At 50.1% G+C, this 22247-nt stretch overlaps 1 protein-coding gene across 1 annotated transcript in view; it reads right to left on the reverse strand.

The window, feature by feature from the left end:
- Nucleotides 1-652: 652 nt before the first annotated feature.
- The window catches only part of LOC111148626 (intraflagellar transport 43), an 81038-nt gene continuing 59443 nt past the window's right edge, over nucleotides 653-22247 (reverse strand). Inside the window, exons 6-9 of the mRNA XM_022505366.1 lie at nucleotides 1965-2037; nucleotides 1639-1714; nucleotides 1120-1182; nucleotides 653-933 (exon numbers count right to left, since the gene is read on the reverse strand). Coding sequence (XP_022361074.1) covers nucleotides 814-933; nucleotides 1120-1182; nucleotides 1639-1714; nucleotides 1965-2037 — 332 coding nt within the window. The 3' untranslated portion in view covers nucleotides 653-813. The remainder of the gene's footprint in view (nucleotides 934-1119; nucleotides 1183-1638; nucleotides 1715-1964; nucleotides 2038-22247) is intronic.

Here is a 22247-nt window from a genome sequence, read left to right on the forward strand (position 1 = left end):
CTGCTTGGGGGAGCAACGGAGACAGGCAGCTACGTCTCCGAAAGGTCAGAGGGAGTCCCAGGCTCCCCGGGAGAGAGCTTCTGTGGAACGTTCGGGGTTGCCAAGCTGGGCCCTGCTGACCAGAACCAGCAGCGAACCTGGGGCGGAAGGGAAGGGCACGCCTGGGGAGCCCCAGGCGTGGGCTGTGAGAAGAAAGGAGAAAGGGGGGAGTGTTGTCATAAAAGCCCCCCAGACCCCACCGTGAGGAACGGGTCACCTTATCACACCCACTCCTTGCTGTCTCCTCAGCGAAGCCACCTGCCAGCGTGAAGATGGTGCAGCTTCGCTGACGTAAGCGACACCCCGCCAGGCCCTCCCCGGACCCCGGCAGCTAGCAGCTGGCAACCTCCCGGACCCCAGCGTCCAGGTGCTCACAAGGAGATGGATGTTCCGGGCAAATGCTGTGGCCCCTGTGGAGCAAACAGCGTCCAGGAGCAGCGCCGTTCGTCTCCCCGAGCCAAGCTTACCCTCAACGCTCTTCAATGGCCGCTGGCGTACCTGTCAGACCCTTTAAAAGCCGCCCTCCTTCACTCTTGACGAATCTTTCCAAGAGGTGCTAAAAAGAAATGGAAGAGATGGCCACAGAATAAAGTAATTTATGACAACGGAATGATCCCATGTGGTCTACTGAAAATAAGTATTTTTATTACAAAATATTGCATAGAAAAATTCTAAGCTGCTTGCAAGCTTCTCTAGGTTTAGGCTTCTGGCCTTTTCTTCAAGTCCAAAGCAGAAATGACTCTGTGCGGGGAGAGCAGGCTGTTGACCCAGGGCTCAGGGATGCGCAGGCTGTCGCCCGGGCTCGTCCTTCTCCGCCTGCAGCAGGTCCCACTCGGTGAGAAGCTCAGAGGATACCTCGGTGTACAGACGGTCCCAGTCCCAGCTGACATCGTCCTGCCAGAAGAGGTATTGCTGGGTCATAGGAAGGAAGCCTTTTCCCTCTGTCACATCCGACCTCCCCTGAACCCCCCACCCCACCCCCACTGCCCCATGGGCCACAGGAAGGGTACGCTCATGCTGGGGAGCCAATTGGCCGTAGGAAGGACGCAGCACGGAGAAGGAGATCCTGTGGCTACTCACCTCTCGGACTTCATGCTCTGGTGCAAGGACTTTGGTGAGGAGCTTCAGGTCGATCTCCCCATCCTGCGAATGCAAACAAACAAACACATACACCAGCTTGTGCACCCCAGGGGACCTCCGGACAACCATCTCTTGCTAAGTGGGTCAGGGTGTGCGTGGTGGGGCTTCCCAACCCAGACCTGCAGAACCGCCTTAAAGAGTAAAAATGTGAGGGGACCACACAGCCACCAAGGGAGGCAGGACCACCATAATCTCCTGCAGGCTGGGCATTCTTTGCAGGAAGGTCAACAGCAAGAGGGCAGGGCATGACAGCGGCAGATCTACTGGGCCACAGTGTCTACCAATGCCAGTGGGCAGCCATGGAGGTGGGTGAGAGCCTGGCCCTGGGAGACACTGGGGTAGGCTGGGTCTAGGGACCCCAGATACCCGAGAACGATGGCCCCACCAGGCGGCCTCAGAGCCCTGTGGAGGAGATGCTGCCTGGAGCCTGCCCTCTGGGTGAAAACTGTTTCCACTCACCAAGGTCTGGAAGGCTGAGTACTTCATGAGGTCATTGTCAAGGTCACGGTAGGTCATCACCCGGTTTACCTGGACGCTGTATGAAAGAGAGAAGGTGAGGTGGAACCCCAGGCGGGACCAGATCCAGGAGAGCCGTGGGGCCACCATCCCCAGAGCCTCCTAGGTAGCTGAGAAGGACCAAAATGGAAGGACTATGCCTAGCAAAACGGGAACCCATCACCAGAAATTCCCGAACTCCACTCAGGGAGCAGCACCACTATACATGGGATTTGGAATGTATGAATTCACATGTTCTCTGCCTCCTGCTAACTTCATGCTCAGTGTACCTGGGAGGGGCGGCCACCTGCAAAGCAAAGTCTTCTTCCTGTACTTCTTCCAGATCCGGAATAACAGGGATGTCTGCAAAAAGAAGAGAAGCAAGAGGTCAGCAGGACAGACAGGGAGGGACCTGGCCCACTTCTCCGTGTATTACTTATCGCCTTCAATGAGCCAGGTGTGGGGCTGTGGGCTGGGAGTAGAATGGGCACTTGGACACAGTCTCTGGCCTCCAGGGATTCCCAGGCTTGGGCTGTGTGGTCCTGAAGCACAAAGTCAAAGGCAGACCTCAGAATCCCAGGCCCTACCCCAGCACCTGCTGGAGGAGAATCTCCTGGGTGGGGCTCAGGATTTTGTACTTTTTCCCAAGATTTCTTTGGTGATCCTGATGTATTCTCCAGCTCAGGAGCCCTTGGAATGGCTCTCCCAAGGAGAGATGCAAAGAAAGGAGAAGAGAGTCCCAGTCTGTGCTCAGGGAAGTCTGTGTTGGAGGAGCTGGTGAATGAGCCCGGCCTAGCCAGAGACAGAGGAACGTGCAGTGACATGACCTGGACGTCACTATGAGCGACTGCCTCATGACCAAAGTCCACACGTGCATTAGCTCATCAGAATTCTTGCCATCATCATAGCTGTCAGGGCCCTGAGCCTGACTCTGAAGGACACTTTACACCTAAGGATATGAACGGCTCCCCAGCGGTGTCCCCAGGAGTCTCCACTTGCCAGATCTGGTAGAATCAACAATGCTGATTCTAAAGATGACACTTGTGGTGTCACAGAGATCTCTCCCTTCTTCAAACCCTCCATATGAGGCAGACGTGCAGACAGAGAAGGACACAGGAGGACACACAAGGCCACTTCTCTCATCAGACGAACAAAGTCACGTGAACGGAGAAGCCAAGAGATAGCAATGTAATGGTGAAGACTTGTTGGAAATAGCCTGTCTTGTCATGGGAACCACCTAACCCCCTAAAGTAGCACTTCCTTTTCCACATGAGCATCACTGGCTAGAGGCAGGGTTCTGTTTGCTTTAACCAGTTGGAGTTCAAAAAGAGAAGGGGTCGGGGAAAAAGGCCACGTGGAGAGATAGAATCCTAGAATTCCCAATCCAACTGCAAACAATAAAGGGGGGAAACACCCCAGAGAGGACAGAATAGTGAAGAAACCGTTCATTTCTGCTTCCGTGGATTGAATTCAATTTTATTTTTAAGACACGCAGCATCGTTCCAAGAACATCTGGGAAGACCTCTGCCACTTTTCGCCTATTCGTTCTTTAGGCTTTGCCATGGCTCTAGGCCAACTATGGCCGAGTATAGAAATGTCAAGGTCGAGCCTGAGCTTGGTCGTTGCTCCTGACTAGGGAGTTACAGATACTGAACCTGGAAAGAGAGGGAGGAAGTGCATGGGGGAGAGACAGAGACACAGAAAACAAGACCGAGAGAGAAAGAGGATGGTTAATAAATAAAATATAAATAATAAAAATAAATAAAAACAAAAATGAATAAATGAATAAAAAGAGGCTTAGAAAAGAAATGGCTGATAGGGGAGATAGAGAACACACGCACGCCACCCCCAAAATAATGAACCACGTTCAGCCAGTCCTCTGTCCAGAGAGCAGCTGTGCAGAACTCAGAGTCTCTCTCTCCGTCCTGCTGGGGAATTAGAGAAGGAGTTCTCTAAGATTCTATCTCTTATGCTAATCGGAATTTAGCTTTCTCATTCACTCTGGCTCTGCGTGATTAATACCGTCCATGGTGAGAGCTGCTGACAGGACCGTCCCTGAGCCCGGGCCGAGCGGGGCTCCCAGGCTGCAGAGATGGCGTGGAGCCTGCGGCCGGGCAGGGAGGAAGCCGGCTGTGCCACGCGCCATCAGCAAGGTGACAGTTTTGGAAGGAGCCAGTTAGCGGCTCCTGTCTCTCCTCGGGTCCAAGAGTCCAGCCTGAGATGAATATTCAGAAGGTGGTAAGAGGAGGCCCCATGCTGGGTTTGGGGCTCAAGACAGGGTCTTCCCAAAGTCCCCTTTCCCTCCACAGCACTAGCATTTGGGTCCTGTCAACTCTGCCCAGCGTCTCCCAGCTCTGAGGAACTGCGCTGCTGCCCAATGTCCACTCGGACTCCCCGTGGGCTTCCCTCTTCAGCCCCACCCCCCTCCTCCAAATGCGCACAAAGGAGTGTGGGACTGGCCCATCTGTGACAGATCAGAGGTCAGCCTGGGCCTTGGCAAAGGGACCTCTCAGAGTGGCACTGGTGAGGCTGGCCACACAGTGGGATTTCTCTCTAATTGGAAGCCTGGTGCCCAACAGAACCTGGTGAACTGCCTGAGTGGGACAGAGCCAGCGAGGACAGCCAGGCCGAGGCGAGCTGGAACATTCCGGTGCAGTGACAGCTTGAGCCATCGCAGCGGAGTGGGGCCGTCCAACTCCCGGCCCCCATGGAACAGGTGGCCGAGGAGCGGGTTTGGGGCAAACTTCAAAGAACTTCACAATTTCACAGTTCCTGGTTTCCTCCCATGGACAAGGGCTTACGTCTATGTAATTTGTTCTTGGAAATTTTCGTCTTGCCTCTCTCCCCTTCCCACCTTCCACTCAACACACACACACACACACACACACACACATCCATGAACAAACCTAGAAAAAGAAAATGGACCTGAGAAATTTGCTTCACCAGACTACCTACGTGGACATCTCAGTTACCGCTGCTTGACCTGCACGTCTGCACTGGGGACCCAGGCTGATTCACAATGTCCGACTGAACTCTCAGAATGTGACTAACACAACACTTCTTTGTCAACTGTGCTCAGATTAAAAAAATAAAATAAAATAAAATAAAATAGCATGTGATTTTAACAGCCAGGAAGAGGAATACGGGGGTCTGCTCTCGCTAAAAGGCTACCACTATTAAAAAAAAATTAGGGGCGCCTGGGGGGCTCAGTGGGTTAAAGCCTCTGCCTTCAGCTCCGGTCATAATCCCAGGGTCCTGGGATCGAGCCCCACATCGGGCTCTCTGCTCAGTGGGGAGCCTGCTTCCTCCTCTCTCTCCCTGCCTGCCTCTCTCTCTGCCTACTTGTGATCTCTGTCAAATAAATAAATAAAAATCTTTTAAAAAATTAATAGTTTCAGGAACTTCATTCTCATTTTGTTCGTGCTACCAAGAGGAAGAACGGGAACGGGAACAATGAGTAGGTTAATTATATAGGCAGGACGCCCACGCCGTGGTTAAGGGCACAGGCTCAGAAGACAGGGAGGCTGGCTTTCAATCCTGGCTTCCCCTTTACCAGCTGCGTGACTTTAGCCTCTCTGTGCCTCAGCTGCTTTACCTGTAAAACGGGGATCATAATTACACCCACCTCACATGGTCACCGTAAGTATGAAATGCAATCGTCTTTATAAAATACTCATCACTGGGGCGCCTGGGTGGCTCAGTGGGTTAAGGCCTCTGCCTTCGGCTCGGGTCATGATCCCAGGGTCCTGGGATCGAGCCCCGCATCGGGCTCTCTGCTCAGCGGGGAGCCTGCTTCCTCCTCTCTCTCTGCCTGTCTCTCTACCTACTTGTGATCTCTATCTGTCAAATGAATAACTAAAAAAAAAAAAAAATACTCATCACTGTGTTCAGTGCATAATTAACAGATAAAGTGTTGAGCCTGGGAGAAACTATATGGCTCTACTTTCATCTTCTCCTTTAGTCTCACCCATTTTGCAGGTGAGAACAGTGAGGCTCAGCAGAGAAGGCAGCTTCATGACCTATGATCATTGATAACAGACAGTGCCAGGCTTCCAGCTCTGTCCTACCGTAACCCGTGAGCTCATCCTCTCTACCCACTGTGCTTTCTTCACAGAGGGATGAGCCTGGACAGCTGTTACTCTGCCTGAGACTCACTGTCCCCAGTTCTGGGTACTTCTCTTGATTCCAATCACCACAAATCACTGAAATACCCTCCCTCCCCCTATGCCCCCACTTGCTACTTCCCTCCAGCAAGGCCACATGGAACAGAATGGAAAGAGTACACTGATGCCAGAGCCCCATTGCCCATGTCTTAACTCACCCAGACTCCTGGAGGTGACGGAGGACCTCAAACAGTCTCAAGAAAGGGGAGCAAGGCGGGAGGGCTAGGATGCCTCCAGGGCCACGGGAGTGGGGGCCCTCCTCCTCCATCTCAGCCCCGCAGGCAGACAGCGCCTCCTCACCCAGACCGCCCCCACCCCTCCCAGGTGCCACCACGTGCTTCTATCCTTCCCAGCTCTGACCCCTTCAACATCACGGGTTTTCTTTGCTCTCTGCACTTCTCCCTGCCTCTTCTGTTAGCCGTCTCTCCTGCTGGCTCAACCTGCCTTTCTGCCCTGTTTGTCAGCCGGTTAGCCACACGGTGGGGAAACTGCATTTGCTCGCTTGTCCATTCATTCACCCAGCCCTTCCTTCAAGGAGCGCTGACGGAGCGTCGCTACCTGCAGGTGCGAAGCTCGCGGGGCCAGTGACAACAGCAAAGGAAACACAGTCCCCGTCCTCACGGAGCACCGGAAAAAAACGGGGCTGAAACAACTAATTGTCTTATGTTCAAAAGGTAAAATATCATACGTGATAATAATTTAGATGCTACAGAAAAGTTTAAAGTGAAAATTTTCCTCGTCTTCTATGAGCCCCAGTCTGTCTCCCTAGAGGTGCTATTAACAATTTCTCCTATATATTTACCGAAAAGAACGCAATGCCTACCGCAGCACGGATGTCCTTTAAAGGATGTCTGCAAAGGGGATCGCTTTACACATGTAATCTTCTGCAACTTGCTTTCTCTTTCCTCATCAGTACCCTGATAGAACTCATTCTTTTAAGTGACCACCTAGTATTCTGTTGAACTGGTGCCTCCTAATGCATTTAATCCGGTTCAGAGAAGACCTCATTTAGAACTTTGGAAGAGGGGTTGGGGAGTTGGGAAAGGTCTCTGAATTAGGGACGATATAGCTCAAAGCCAAAGGATAGATAGGATTAAACCAGGCAGGGATGGCATTTGCAAAGGCACTATGAGGTAAGAGGTAACTTGCAACACTGCAGAAACTGGAGAAAGGCCAGTGGGGTCGGCACAGGGGCCCCGGGGAGAGCGGCATGGGGTGAGGCAGGAGAGAGCGCGCTTGATGCCAGGTGAGGAAGGCCCCGCACCAACCAGCCAGGAAACATGGACTGGGTGCTTGCTCTACGCAAGACCCCTTCTGGGGCGCTTCAGGGGAAAACCAACATTGATGACGCATGGCTACATTGCAAAGGGAAAACTACACATAAAGAAATAGTAATCATAAAAGCAGAATCAGGAAAATGTATATCCCTTCCTTTGTAGAATCACCTTGGAATCCAACAGGCAGAATTCAGAGCTTTCTACTTTGGCTTTCCATTATACCTTATTTAGGGCCATGGGGTTAACCTCACCACCTTGTAACAGGTAGAGTAAGTGAAATTTGCCCTACGTCTGTCCCCTATATGGTGAACTAGCTGAGGGCGACAAGCACATCCCAGTCACTGTCTTCCCAAGGACCATCAAACCAAAGAAGAGCTAAACAGAACGGAATGGACAGACGCCCCTCAAATCTGAAAGTCCCACACAGGGAAGGGCCACACCGATCTTCTCTGGATCGTTCCAATTATGGTGTAAGTGCTACCGAGCCTTAAAAGTTGCCTGAGTAGGATTCATTTAATAAACAACCAAGCACAATCCTTGGATAATGCCTGGACTTGATAACATCACAGCAAAGGTTCTGCCTCCCTTGACAGCTGCAAGGCCTAGCTGGGAAGGGCCTGGGCACACGCAAGAAACAACGGATGAGCGAGCACAAAGTTACAGGGGAGGAGTCATTCAAATTCGGTCCATATGGACCACTGGGCTTCCATCCTGAGGCTGGGTCACACTGCTCCTCACCAACCTCCCAGTGTTTCTTTCTTCTTGGGATTTCTGGAGTGCCCCCTCCTGTATCACTCCACTTTCTGGAAGCCCCCAGGAAAGGTTTATTAATATACAACAACAGTAAGAACTTACTTCGAAGAGAGAGACTGCCAAATGGGAAACTCATTATGATGCCAGAGTGCCAGTCTGCCAACAGATCTGCCCCAACAAACCGACCACCAGACGAAACCACAGAATGAAGGGGTGCTGATATAAATAACGGAAACACGTGGGAACACCTGTAGGATCGATTACAACTGGTTTCAAAGATGTGAGAAGCTGCCATTTGCCCTGAAATATATTCGTTCTGGATAATATCATCATACATGCACACTAAAAAGCTAACTATCCAGTAAAATCCCAGAGGGCTCCTTTTCAGCCCCTGCGGCCTGACAGTAAGAAGCCAGCCTGCCTCTTCCAATAAAGCAGCCTCCAGATCTCCGTGGTGATTCGGAGAGAGCCCGCATTCAAACCCACATATTGTTGGCCTGTTTTGGTACAACCAGAAGAGAAAGTGATTTTTTAAGACCGGACTCAGCATGCAGGGTACACCTGAGTACACCCTGAGTGTAACTCAGGCTCTTTACCTGGAGCATAACTCTGAATTCTGCAAGAAGGAGAGAACAAAGGAGGCCCCCTAATCTGGACCTTGGGTCCCCCAGGGAGCCTTGCCTCTCTGTGTCCCTTGAGGGTCTACTCTTTGCTGACTTTCTTGGTTGGGGATTTCTGAATGGGATTTCCTGGTTGTAACCACAAGGGTTTCCGGAGAGCTAAGAAAGTCTCTTCTATACTCTAGCACTCTCTCGCCTTGACACCTTAGTAAGGATACAAGTGTTTGGCTTACCTGGCAGGTTCGTCTGTGTTCCTTCTGATGACCTCTGTCCCTCTTACTTTGTCCTCTAACTAAGCTCCCCAGGGCAAAGTCCCTGCTTGGCTACAGGCACTCTCTTCCCAGAGCTGCTTTCCCAAGCAGTGCCCTTTCCCACTTACAAAGCATCCATGGGCTCTTAACGGCCCACATCCACCATCCATAGCCAAGTTCAAAAACCAATCCACATGGAAGGAATCTAGACATACTGCTTAAGGACACCGCAGGAAGAGTGGTCCACACAACCCCTAATTCTGTGCCCAAAGTTAAAAGACCTCAACAGAGCCCAAAAGCGAAACAATGTCCATGTTTTTGGGAGATGGCAACTTTAGACCAGAGATTATTATGATTTTTCTCTGCAGCTGCAAAACTTTGTTTTACTGAATGCTGTTACCTTCTGTATCACGTATGGGGAATTTTAAACAGGCAAATGGAAGAAGGTCTGATTGAAGATGAAGTTAAGTGAAAGAAATTGGTCTCATTTAGCACATGACAGGATTCATCTGTGTTCCCAAGTCCACTGAGGTGGCATCATGGGCGTTCCATATTCATGAGCTGCTGCGACACTGTGTCCCCTCATTTACAAAGAGCCATGTTCAGCAAATTCTGTCCCTGTGGACACACCGTGCATTTCATGGTCTTGTCAGAGAGACATCAAACGCTCCAGTAACCAAATACCAGAAAATGGCTTTAATTAGCGGATCTCAATCGTATAAATAATTTTTTTTTCTAAGTGAAAAAATGAGAATTTTTGAAAAGAGAGAAGAAAAGGGGAAAGCAGTAGGCAACAGGCTTCAAACACCCGAAGGAACAAGAGAAAGAGCCGGTGTCAGAGGAACTCCTGAGCGTGCCTGGGCCCTGCAACCATCTGTCCCCCGCACTCCCCAAGTCAGGGTTCGAGGGGCAAAAACAAGTCTGCAGGTCCCTGGCAGGTCCGCTGTGTGAAGACTTTTCCCCTGTGACTACCTGATTGAAACCGGGTCCCGCCCGGACCCGCTACTGGCAGGGGAGGAGAGAGGCAGTGGACACGGCAGGTGGGGGGAAAGGGGTCTGGAAACTGGGATCCTGGCTAGAGACCCACACCGCAAACGCTGAGGAACAGGCATGGCGGAGCCAGTGTCTACTCTGGAGCAGTACACGAGCAGGTCCCCAAAGAAGCGTGTGACAGACCGAAAGAAAAGGTGCCCCGTCCTGGGGTGCCAGCTTGGTGGTGGGGGAGGGGGCGCTGGGGTGGAGGGATGTTCATCTGTGTCCTGCAGGTTGAAATGCCTCCGTGCTCCTGCCCAACTGCATCTCTCTAAATGTTGCCAGGGAAGGAGATCACAGACCTTAAGATCGGAATAGCTGATTGTTCCTCACGGCCTTCCAAGCCATAGTGACTCTCATGGCTGAAGACGGTTTGACGAGGAAGGTTTGGACTGACTTAGTTTCTGGGATCAGCTGGGCCTCCGTATACTGTGGTGCTGGCTGGACCACGGGCAGAGAAGGGGCTTTGCTAAGAGTGGCAATCCAGCTCATGGTAGATTATGGTGTGTGACAGCCTGACCTCCTCATATGACCCCCAAAGGGATGTTAGGACGTATCTGAAGGAGCTAGGAACGCAACACCCCAGAATGAGATTTCCCACATCTCCTCACCCAAGGGCATTGAGTGCTTGGAAGAATCATTATCAGTAACGCAAAAGGTCCTCAACCAGGATTGAGCCTTTGGAGCAATTCAAAGGTGGCGCTCGCAAGAGACCAGCATGGCCCAACAAGGGTTCTCTATAAAGAAAGATCCCATTTGGCCCAGGAGCACGACACTGGGAGGACCCCACTGCCACCTGCGAGGTGGCCTCTAGGGTACGTCACACCATGGGTCGCTGGCGGTTGAAGGAAATGAACAAGGAACAGGAATGCTCTCTACCACCCGAACAGCTCTCAGAGCTTGCTGGGGGTTCCAGCTTTGATCTGCACAGATGTGTTAAGGACAAGGAGGGGTAAAGGACTTTGAAAGTGATGAGCAAAAAGTGGCTGGAAGGAATGGAGACTGAGGAACTTTCCACTCTCTTCAATAAGGCCCAAGGTGAGCAAGACAGCATTAACGTGACACGGAGCGCCTTCTCCGAGCCGCCCGTGGAAGCGCGGATGTAAGAAACCAGGCATATCTGATTCTATTTCATCCTCTTCGTGTTACAATGAAAAAAAACAAGACAAACTACACCGCTTTTATTATAAATCCTTAGGTTTTGTATTTTTCCTTATATATATTTATTAAAAAAATGCTACTTTGATCGGTGCCACCCGTGACACTCCCACATACGGAACGCTTCTGAGCGGTTCCCTCCGCGCGAGGCCACTGCTGGTGACAGGCAGCTGGTTTTGATCACAGCCATTCCGAATCGGATTTTCATAAGATAGATGAGGAGTCTTAGTGCTGCTCTCGCTCTTATCAGATGAGAAACAGAGGGGGAGGGGGAGACCGGGTCCTGAGGGAACAGCTCAACAATCAAGGCCTGTGTGGTTCTTTCTCTGTCCCTCCGCTGCTGCAATTTTCAAAGGCGTTTGCCTCGGGCTCTTTTAAATGATGGTGTCTCAATTCTGTAATCATCTTTCAAGAGCTTTCTCTTAAAGGGTCTTTTAGGTAAACCTAGTCCGTCAACCACACTTATGGACTCAGGAATCACATTCCCAGTCTGTGTCCTCCTGTGTGTATATATAGACGAGAACACACGCACACACACATGCACACACGGACTCCACATCTGTGAACTTTTGGAAAACTGGGAGACCCTAACGCTGGAGAGGAAGATCTACCATGTGGCTACATCAAGTTCTTCTCTTGCTAGGGTAAGACAGTCCCCGTTACCTCGCCCCTCGATTTCCACTAGACCTAACCCTTCTTTAGAAACGAATTTCCCTGTGTGATGTGTCAGGAGGAAAAGACTTCTCCAAGTGACGGCTAAGAGGGGCACCAAGTCCAACCTCCAAGCACAGGCTGTCCCTTTCTATCTCACCTCAGTGACACACCCGGCTGTCAGACTTCGAACCTGGCCACCCACTTGGGAGAAGATTCTCCCGCTATCCCAGGGCACAACGGGCTGTGTGTTTGCTTATAGACACTATCTGGAACAACTCCACGACACTGTCTTCTTACACGCAGAGAACAGAGTGCCTATGCATAGAGTCTCCCTCTTTTCAAAGAGGCATCCTAGAAAACGGAGCCCCTATTTCTTTCTAGGCAGATAAAACCCCAAGTCATCTACCAGCTCCCTGGGGGAAGTGGTTCTCACCCAGGCAGGCCTGTCTGCTGTGTGCAGGGCCCCCGATTCCTCACTTGTCCACTCCCTTCGCACCTGTGGGATGTACCCGTGCCTCTCCCCGAATGCTGGAACACTCCTCCAATGGTCTTGTGAAACTAAATGGGATTAGCTCTGCCCTATCCTGAGCCTGTCTTCTGTATTCACCCAGGATGGAACCCAGGGAGTTATAGAATAAATACCCTGATCTCTAGAACGATTTCAGGGAGATTTAGTTCTCTTTTACTTTTGTCAGTGCTTAATGTTGGATGATTTATTGTTAATCACATCCCTCCAAGCTGACGATAGCATGACAGAATGCCGATGGAGCAGTCTCTCTCTCTGTGTGTGTGTGTGTGTGTGTGTGTGTGTGTCTGTTCCTGGAGGAAGGGGACTACAACCTGCCTCATTTAAAACAGGTATGCACCCAGGGCACCTGGCTTTCATTTGCATTCCCCATTCCGCCTCTTCAGATGGGGACACACAAGTAAGCTGTGCACACGAACAAAGCAAATGGAACCCAGAAAGGTTCGTGATGATACGTTTGGCAAGTCTGGCGTGACCAGAGATTTCAAGGCACCACTAGTGGGGTAAAGCACTGAGTCCCGGCTCTGCCGACAGAGCAACAGATCTGGTCGAGATGTTGGGCTATGCCTTGCAGCTGGACTGGGGCAGGGCGGGGGAGTAAGGTAGAACATGACTGAGCTGACAAAGCAGAACTAAAATCTGCTCAAAGCGGCGCCTGAGTGGCTCAGCGGGTTAAAGCCTCTGCCTTCGGCTCAGGTCATGATCCCAGGGTCCTGGGATGGAGCCCCACATCGGGCTGTCCGCTCGGCGGGGAGCCTGCTTCCCCCCTCCCCCCCCGCTTCTGCCTGTCTCTCTGCCTACTTGTGATCTCTGTCAAATAAATAAATCTTTAAAAAAATAAAATAAAATAAAATAAAATCTGCTCAAAGCCCAACTCAGCTCTCAAAAGCCCCCCTGACATTCTGCCTTTTGGGAAGGCCAGAAGAATGCAGCCAAGCCAGTCTCTCCCATATTTGCTGAGTTAAGTAATTTTAAGTATCTCTCCTTCCCATCTACTCTTACGTATCTACTCTTTCATGGCGTATACTTTGCCTAGGGTAGGGTCATGGGACCTGCAAAAAACTGAGTAAATAACAGCTGTGGCTGCATTAAAGAAACTTCTGGCAAGTTCCAGGTCCCTTCCTTGGTGTCTCCCTAACTCTGGGGACCAGCATTGGCCACACCCATACTGGAGAACAGAGAAGTCAGCCCTGTGGCCTCGAGAGTCTATATCTATTAATGCTCCTTTTTCTCTTATAAATCAGGACACCTGGGTCCCAGATTTGCCCTCAATTTGCTGAACTTAGGCAATCACTTGTCAACTCTGGTCCCAAGTCTCCTTATCATCAAATAAGCTCTACTCTACGAAAATCTTATTCTGGAGTGTCCATTAGAATGTATCTCATGATGTATTAAAAAAAAAAATTTAAAAACCACCTCTGCTGTCACATTTGCTCACAGCAGTGTCTTCCTAAATGTTCCAGCCATAGTTACGGCCTACGGCTTGAGCACGCCAAATCTCTTGTTTAGTCACTGTAATAAAAATTCTTTTCCCCCAGTGTAATTAATATGCACAGATTCCACCTGTGGCTCCATGGCGACTCCAGCTCACACCGCGACCCAGTTCAACCCCCTTCCCCACCCTCCCCCACCCCCTGCGGGGGCTCTTCCAGGTCCTAGGCATGCCTGCGGCGTCAATCCTTCTCCTGGGCTGTGCCTCAGAGGGGCAGGCCGTGGGAGAGCTACCAGCACGGCCCTTCAGGCCCAGCTGGACGCCTGTGGGGCCCTGGTTCTCACCAACTTCCCAAACTGCCCAGCCTCACAGTGCTCCCTGCGTCAGCCCAGTGACCCTCCTTCCTCGTGCCCTGAGGTAGGCTCTCCTCTCCGGAAGACTTGGCAGAGGCACCAGACACCATCATGGCTTTGCTAGAAAGCGAAGCATAACGAGAGAGAGGGGAACGGTCAAACCTGAGGATTCTGCCTCCCATCACGGGCCTGGTCTCTTCGGCTTTTGCCTGTCATCTGGGGGATGCCGGCAGGTGAGACCTGACAGTGAGACGGCCGGCAGAGCCCAGGACAGGGCTGGTCTGAGAACGGGGGTGGGAGGGGATCTGCCACGGGGTGGGGGGAGCTAGAAAAATGAGGGGAGTCCAGCTTCCTCAATAAGCAGGGTTGAAAACCCCTGCCGATACTTTTACAAGGAGGAGGGCTGTGACAGCAGAGTGCTCGGGAGTCACAGGGACATCTAAATTCCAGCTGTGCTGCCTTATAAGAGCGACCAGCCCAATGTATAGGACTATGGCATGCAGGTCGTTAAACATAAGCATCATCAATGACTAAGTTATGTACTCTTCGAGCTACAGACATTGTATTCAAAACACAGGCAATAAATTGTTGAAACTGAGCACCTCCTGAATTTTATACTTTACTTTACCCATGCTCCTGCAATTCTTTACCTCTATTGTGCCTGTGTGGCAGAAATCGGATACACTGGTGAGCTCCCGGCCATCTCTTTCCGGCTCTGTGATGAGCCGGGAAGATCTCTTCCGGGATCAGTGATGTCCTGGTGGGAGCCCAAGACCACTAGCAAACATGACCAATGAGACTCGCTTCCCCTTGAGAGCCGGTTGTTGGACATTCACCAGGACATCCCTGCCTCTTAGCCATGTGACTTCTGTGAGTGACTTCCCTTCACAAGGCTTCGATTTCCTCCTGTGACGGGGTGATCATCACAGTATCTCCTCCAAGAACTGCTGAGAGGGTTACTGCACATGACATGGAGCAGGGGCCTGGCTCACACTGAACACAAACATTAATTGTCAATACCATTTCCTACAAGAACGACTTCTTTCTCCAATCTGTCACCCAGTATCTTGTAAGCAGAACAAAGCACAGATACAAGAGATGGGACAGCTAACCCCTGCACCAGCAAGTCCCACCCCATCCCACCCCTCTTCTGGGCTGGATATGTAACAGCTCCCCCTCGTGTTTATGTGTTGGGGAAGGGTGGGAAGGCATGGGCTTAGAAAGACCTCAGCATCCACTCCTAGTGACTCTGAACCTAGAAAAAAAAATGTTTTTTTTTGTTTTTTGTTTTTTTTTAAAGATTTTATTTATTTGACAGAGAGAGATCACAAGTGGGCAGACAGGCAAGCAAAGAGAGAGAGAGGAGGAAGCAGGCTCCCTGTGGAGCAGAGAGCCCGATGCGGGACTCGATCCCAGGACCCTGAGATCATGACCTGAGCTGAAGGCAGAGGCTTAACCCACTGAGCCACCCAGGTGCCCCTGTTTTGTTTTGTTTTTAAAGTAGGCTCCATCCCTAGTGTGGAGCCCAATGCAGGGCCTGAACTCATGACCCTGAGATCAAGACCTGAGCTGTGATCAGACACTTAATTGACTGAGCCACCCAGTGCCCCAAAACAAACTGATTTTAAGGAACATTATTTCATCAAAAAATTAGCGCTGGTTAGAATAGTTTAAAAAGATTAGGGAGGCAAGGGAAAACCAGGTTTGGGGACGATCTAAGAAATCCCATATGCTGAATGCTGATTTAATGGAACATTCTTATGAAGCCAGAGAAGGGAACTGAGATGTCAGGGTTCCAATTTATCTGTACTTAAAGAATTCTTTCCACTTTCTCTTTGTCCCCATTAAAGCTGTTTAGGCTCAGAGTGACTTCACAGTTTGCAGGATAAGGGAGGGAGGGCATGGTGGGAAGATTAAGTACGGAGTGAAAAAGAGCCCAAGAAGAGAGTTAGAGGGCACCTGGGTGGCTCAGTGGGTTAAACCTCTGCCTTCAGCTCAGGTCATGGTCTCAGGGTCCTGGGATCGAGTCCCACATCGGGCTCTCTGCTCAGCAGGGAGCCTGCTTCCTCCTCTCTCTCTCTGCCTGCCTCTCTGCCTACTTGTGATCTCTCTCTCTGTCAAATAAATAAATTTAATAAAAAAAAAAAAAAAGAGAGTTAGAAAGCCCAGAGCTGGTGATGCCCAGGTAGAGGGGAAGACAGAGGCAAGGGAGCGACAGCCCTCTTACAGATGGCATTTTTCTAATTCCACTGACAGTCCAGCATCTCACATCTCATCCAGCCTCATTGCTTGGCTGTTTTCAGCCACTTTTACCTATTTTCCCTGTTGACATGGATAGAAAATTGAGCAATTACCCTTAAACTCAGAGCTCTCAGATCATCCAGATTGCTACACTTACAGAATTAAGTCCTCAATTGCCCCTGGCTAGAAGTGGCTCAACTCAGCTGGTCCTTTAGGAATTAAACACTTTTTGGCTGGCCATAAGGATTTATTATTTCTAAGGTTTTGAGGTATTCAATTCTGTCAAAACTGGGCCTTGCAAAACTGAGTTGCAAAGAGCACAGCCCTCTCTGGTGGGGATGGGATGCCCAAGAGGGGCAGAGAGCGGCCGGGAAGAGATGGTGAGCATTGCACCCATGGTCCTGTGGCACGCCAAAATGCAATGGTTAAATGCAAGAAAGATCCAATCCTTTTTTTTTTTTTTTTTTTTAAAGCTCCTGTTTTCAGAGACTTTCTCCTTTTGAAAGACATCTTTGGGGCTCACAAGTTCTTTCCTAACTTGAATTTCACTCTCAGACGAACTATTCGAAAGGCAAGTCCGTATCTAACTGTTTCCAAAAGTTGTTTCAACCTCAATACTAGTCATCTTTCTTAAAGACAGGGAAGTGCTCTTCTCCCATTTGTGTGCTTCTCAAAGCTCATCTCAAAGCTTCACGTTCTATCCAGAGTTCACTTTCTGAGAGCTGGACTTTAGAGCTGGAAGAGGCAACACAGGACTGGAAACATTCCTGGAGTTGGAGAGCTGACAAGATTTTGCATGTGCTGTCTCCTCTTCTGGGACCCCCCACTGATGCCCCAACTCACATCCCCCTCGCAGGGTAGCTTCACTCCCCCTTCAGGCTGAGGTATAAAAACCACCGCTGCAGAGCGGCCTTCCCTCATCACCCGATCCAAGTCGGGTCTCCACGCCATTCTCTCTCAGAGCGCCCATGCCCCGCCTTCAGTGGGCTCAATCACTCCTTGTCCTTCCTTCTTTAGTTGTGTGACCATTTGTTTAGTCCCCAGTTCCCCCACTAGGCTGGAAGCAGTATGAGGGCAAAGACTAAGAATGGTTTCTTCCACATCATATCCCCAACACCCAGCCCTAAGCATCACATAGTAGGTGTTCAATAAATGGTCGTGAAATGAACGAATGAAGGGAAATGACTTGCCCAAAGTCACTTGTAGAGGTTGCATTCAATCCCATCCCAGATCTGATGCTCTTTCTTCTAACACCGTACAATCTTCCATGACAAAAAAAGTCTGAAGGCCTTAGTGCACACCAGAAACTTGATTCCAGGAACAGGGATGGGTAACTGTGCCACCAAAGGATGGTCATCTAAGAAGGAAAGATGAGTGTGGTTGTCCAACAGTTTTGGAACCCTGCAGTCTTCTGGGGGATCTGGCTGTCCATCCTTCTCAGCTGTTCTGATCATGACTCCCAACTTCCTGAAGCATCATGTCAACTCGAGCTGTGAGCGATTCCACCAAGAATCAGCAAATCAGATGACTGGCCATCTCTAGACTTCACGAAAGGCAGTTTATGTGGGACGTCTACTTCCTGTAGCTGAGAATGGACCAGAACCAGGGCTTTCCTCTGCAGAACGAGCTTCTCTTGTGGTTACTGAAATTCCCTGTTCATTCTCTGCGTGGAGTCTCTCCTCCTACCAGGCCTCACCCGCAAGGCCCTTCGCCTTCTTCTTTACCTGTTCAAAGACTGCCTGGCCTTTAGGACCCATGGCTCGCTCTTCCTTCCTCCTGAAGTGCCCTCAGCCCACAGGGATCGTTTTGTTGCCTGAATTGTGGCCCTTACTAACATGAATCACAAACACAGCAACCACCTCTGGCCTCCTCTGCCATCCGGTATACTGTGTCTTCACCCCTTAACTCCATTCTTTCCGTCTCCGTGTTCTGTCTCCCCAGCAACGTTGCGTACCTGCAGAGCACAGCCCTACAAAGCCTCGTGGAGCACTTGCAGATCACTTCCCACTGGCCTCATCCAACTGGCAGGTGCATTTTGTGCTGCTTATGAGCAGATTTTTAGAAATTTGGTCATTTTTTTAAATACGAACGTGAAAACTTTCAGGCGGCGCCATCTCCTCTCTAGGTTTACCACAGGCCCCACCGTTCTTTACTGCCTCATACTTCTGCAGTTTCCTGTGTGTGTGGTATCTGCCCGGCCCCTCGAGGTGTGCGAGCTTGTGGACCGCCATGGCCTTGCAAAGGGTCCCACGGAGTACCTTCTAGTTAACCAAAAGACTCTGAAACCACCTCTAAATGTCACACACCTTATCCTAAAAGCCTTTTCCTTCTTCTACTTTTCTGTTCTCTCTCCTTGGAAGCCTGAGGCATGTATGGCGGGGAGGAAGTGCTTCTCTTCTCTCCCTGGGCATCCTCCCCACCAAAGGAGAGTTTGTACCATGAGTGAAGACTAGGAGGCTGGATGCTGAGAAACAGATCTGAGAGACAGGGTTCCTGAAAGTTCCCTACAGAAGACGGGGAGGGAGAAGAGGGGGTTATTTCTCACTACTTCAGAGTCTCTGGGAGGGCCAGGGCTGTCTTACTTGCCACCATCTCCAGCATCTGGAGCAGTCGTGGCCACAGGGGGCACTGTCCAACACCCGCTAGCTTTCCGCAGTAAAATTAACCTCGAAGACAGGTGGTAGAAGAGACCACCTGTCTGAAGGAGGCCCTAGTCCTTGGCTTCTCATTTCTATTCCCCAAGATACATTCTCTTTTGGGATTGCTTACCAAGACAGCCCTACCAAGTATAGGGAAACTAGCAGCCCGTTCCCAGCGGACAGCACTCCTCGCACTGACAACCTCGAAGAACCTGGGTGTGATTTTATTACGCACCAGTAGGTTCCCTCAGAGGCGCCCAAAGATCTGCTTAATATCATCGCTGAACGAAGACTCCATGGATGATTCTGGGCAATCATTCACGGAGCGTCCCCACCCACTGGTTATTCCAAGTTCAAAGGAGAAGCCTTCGCTAGCCAACCAAGTAATTCTCTGAGCAAAGATAATTCTAGAAACTAGTTATATGTAACATATGATTCCTACCGCATAATGGATTCTAAACAGTCACGTATAGTGAAATGGACGAAGTCAAGTGTGAAGTGTAACATATGAACTGATTTTTCCATTAAAGGACTCGGGCATAACTGCATGGAAAACAGATTTATGCCGGGGAAGAGGCATCCCTCCTAGAAGGTAAAATCAAGTGCATTCTGATGAAGGGTTTTATGTGTCAAACCTCCAGAGCCAAAATAAAGGCCAAATCACTAATTTCACACTTCAAGTTTATGAAGGGAAAAAAATACTAGGTGGTGTTCTCTGAAAATAGGTATCTTTCTTCTCTCCTTCCTTAATGGAACTGTTTTAAGCATCCCATCAATCATGCTAGGCACTCTACGCTACAAACGTGAGAGCTGACATTAACATGAGACACCTGTGGAAGGAGATGCCAGCATAGCTGAGGGTAATACCATTTGCTATAACCCCAAGGCCAAGAGCAAGGACTCCGGGGGCAAGATCTGTGTTCAAATCCCAGTGCTGCACTGGGTGTCATTGGTGGTGAGGTGGTGAGCAGAGATAGATGCCTTCCAGGTGTTGTCACTTACTGTGTGACCTTCGGCAAGGTTATTTTTCTTGTTAAAATGGGGATAATGAATGATCCAAATAAATGAATGAACACCAGGTGAATACATCACCAAAATGTGGGATGTCCATACACCAGAATATTACTCATAAATAAATGGAACAGGCTAATGGCATAGACAACAATCTGGATAAACTCACAATCATTACAATGAGTGAAAAAAAGCCAGACACAAAAGCATATGTACATACATTTCAACTTACATGAAAGTTCCAGAAAATGCAAACCACTGCATAGTGACAACAAACAGTAGCTGCTGGGAGACAGGGACAGGGGAAGGACGGACTGGAGAGGGGCATGAGAAATCTGGGTCGGGGGGGTGATGGAAATGTTCTATATGTTGACTGTGGCGGCGGTTTCCCGGGCATATACATCTGTCAAAACTCAAATGCTGTGCTTTAAATGGATTCGGTTTATCGTATGTAAGTTAGGCCTCAATAAAGTTGATTTTTAAAAACTTTTCCATAGGTTTGAGAACTAAGCGAGTCTGGTGATGAGTGGTAACAGCAGTGATGTTGGTGGGCGTGTGGTAGGAGGCAGAGTGGTCTCTTGTGGGTAAAAAGACCAGAGTTCCCCTGAGTCCTGCTCTTTTGTGTAATGATCTCAAAGCTTCGATGCTGTAACACGGCAAGTGAGGGGCTCACACAAGATGGCCAGAGGAGTTGCCACCACAGCAGCTGGCACTAGCTTATGCTGACACACATCTAGAATGTGTGTACACTCTGGCACTTGGAAGGTTTTGGTGGAACATTTAACAGTTACTCCTTGAGAGGCGCCTGGGTGGCTCAGTGGGTTAAAGCTTCTGCCTTCAGCTCGGGTCATGATCCCAGGGTCCTGGGATCGAGCCCCACATCGGGCTCTCTGTTCGGCAGGGAGCCTGCTTCCTCCTCTCTCTGCCTATCTCCTCTGCCTACTTGTGATCTCTGTCTGTCAAATAAATAAATAAAATCTTAAAAAAAATCTTCAAAAAAATAAAACAAAACAGTTACTCCTTGAAATGTAGCATTTTCACATGTTGAAAATAGTGAAAAAAGGAGGATTTCAGTCTGCTGAAGGGAGTAAGAAAGAGGTTTAAGGTAGGGCAGGGAAAGGCCTGAAGAAGATACCAGCTGAGCGAACCTTCTGGAGACCCTGAATGTAATGAGTACCTCGGAGTGGGCAGCGGCATCATTGCCCCGCACCAGCAGCTCTGTCAATGTCCAGCAGGGCCCCTGCCTCCTTGAGCCCTTTGTCACATCCTTCTGGATGGTTAGCCCATCGTCCCCCGCGACCAGTGGCTGAAGCAACAGTCTGTGAGGATGGGCGGATCGAAAGTGTAGCCAGCACCAGTAATCACTGAGCCACCGCAGGTCAGCACCGGCCCGGGGGCTCCCGGGGACACGTGCAGGGAAAGAGACCTGGGCAACAGGGGTGCGGGACACTTGATTTCACAGGGTTGCTGGGAATTCTTAGTGGGTGGGTGGGTTTGACGGCTACAAGGAGTTTAGTGAGTTGAGCTAAGGAGGAAGAGCCAGTAAAAAGGAATGAGCTTGTCAGTAAGAGAGTCTAGGCAACACAGGAACAAATGCTAAAGAGTGATGAAGTCAGGCTCATGAGTTCTTACTAAATCTCTGAGTAGACGCGCAGTTCCTGACTTCCGGTGACTACCTTTCAACCCGAAAACCCCTTTGGCACAAGGCAGAAGTACCTTTTCATGATTCCTGTCCTTTCCCATCCTCAATCCTGACTTTAGAGCCACTAAAGGCTTGACAAGCTCAGGTGGGCAGAATGTTCATCCAGGGAGCGTACTGAGATTAGTACAGATCTCTGGGCCCCGGATTCTGATTGCTGGTGGCTGGGCGTTTGTGGTTCACCAGCACGCCAGCGTAGTTCAGATGTTGCACACGCCCCCAGGCCTGTGGGGCGGCTAACATTCGGGTCATAATCTAAGCTTTCTAGATTGAATGCTGCCCTTTGCTTTGTGGTCCCATGGTAAGGTTAGTTACCAAAAGCTTTGGGGGTGCCACCTCCAGCCACGAGGCAGTAACCGGCACTGGACTCTTGCCGGGAACAATTAGGAAACTGGAAATAATGGAAGGAACAGCTGTGTGCAGGCAGTGGACAACAGGTAGCGCAGGACGGGGATCCCTGAGTGAAGGGAAATGCAGTGAGCCTTATCGTCAGCCCTGGCTTTCTGCTTAGATGTATACTTCCTGGACTAGGAGGGGGAAACCCTAGGGAAGCATGGCGATCTCACTGGGTTGAGGAAGCAGAGGTCAGGATGTAGGCAGGCTAAGGTGGCTGGAATTTGAGAAGCAGAGGATGAGAGAGGCACCATGTGGCAGAAGGGTACAGAAATCTAGATCGATTACATTCTTTTTTTTTTTTAATGTATATGCAGGTGAGGTGCAGAGGGAGAGAGATAATTTCAAGCAGGCTCCATGCCCAGTGCAGA

The sequence above is a fragment of the Enhydra lutris genome, unplaced genomic scaffold (assembly GCF_002288905.1).
Source record: "Enhydra lutris kenyoni isolate GAN:26980312 unplaced genomic scaffold, ASM228890v2 scaffoldscaffold20, whole genome shotgun sequence".
Classification (NCBI taxonomy): Eukaryota; Metazoa; Chordata; class Mammalia; order Carnivora; family Mustelidae; genus Enhydra; species Enhydra lutris.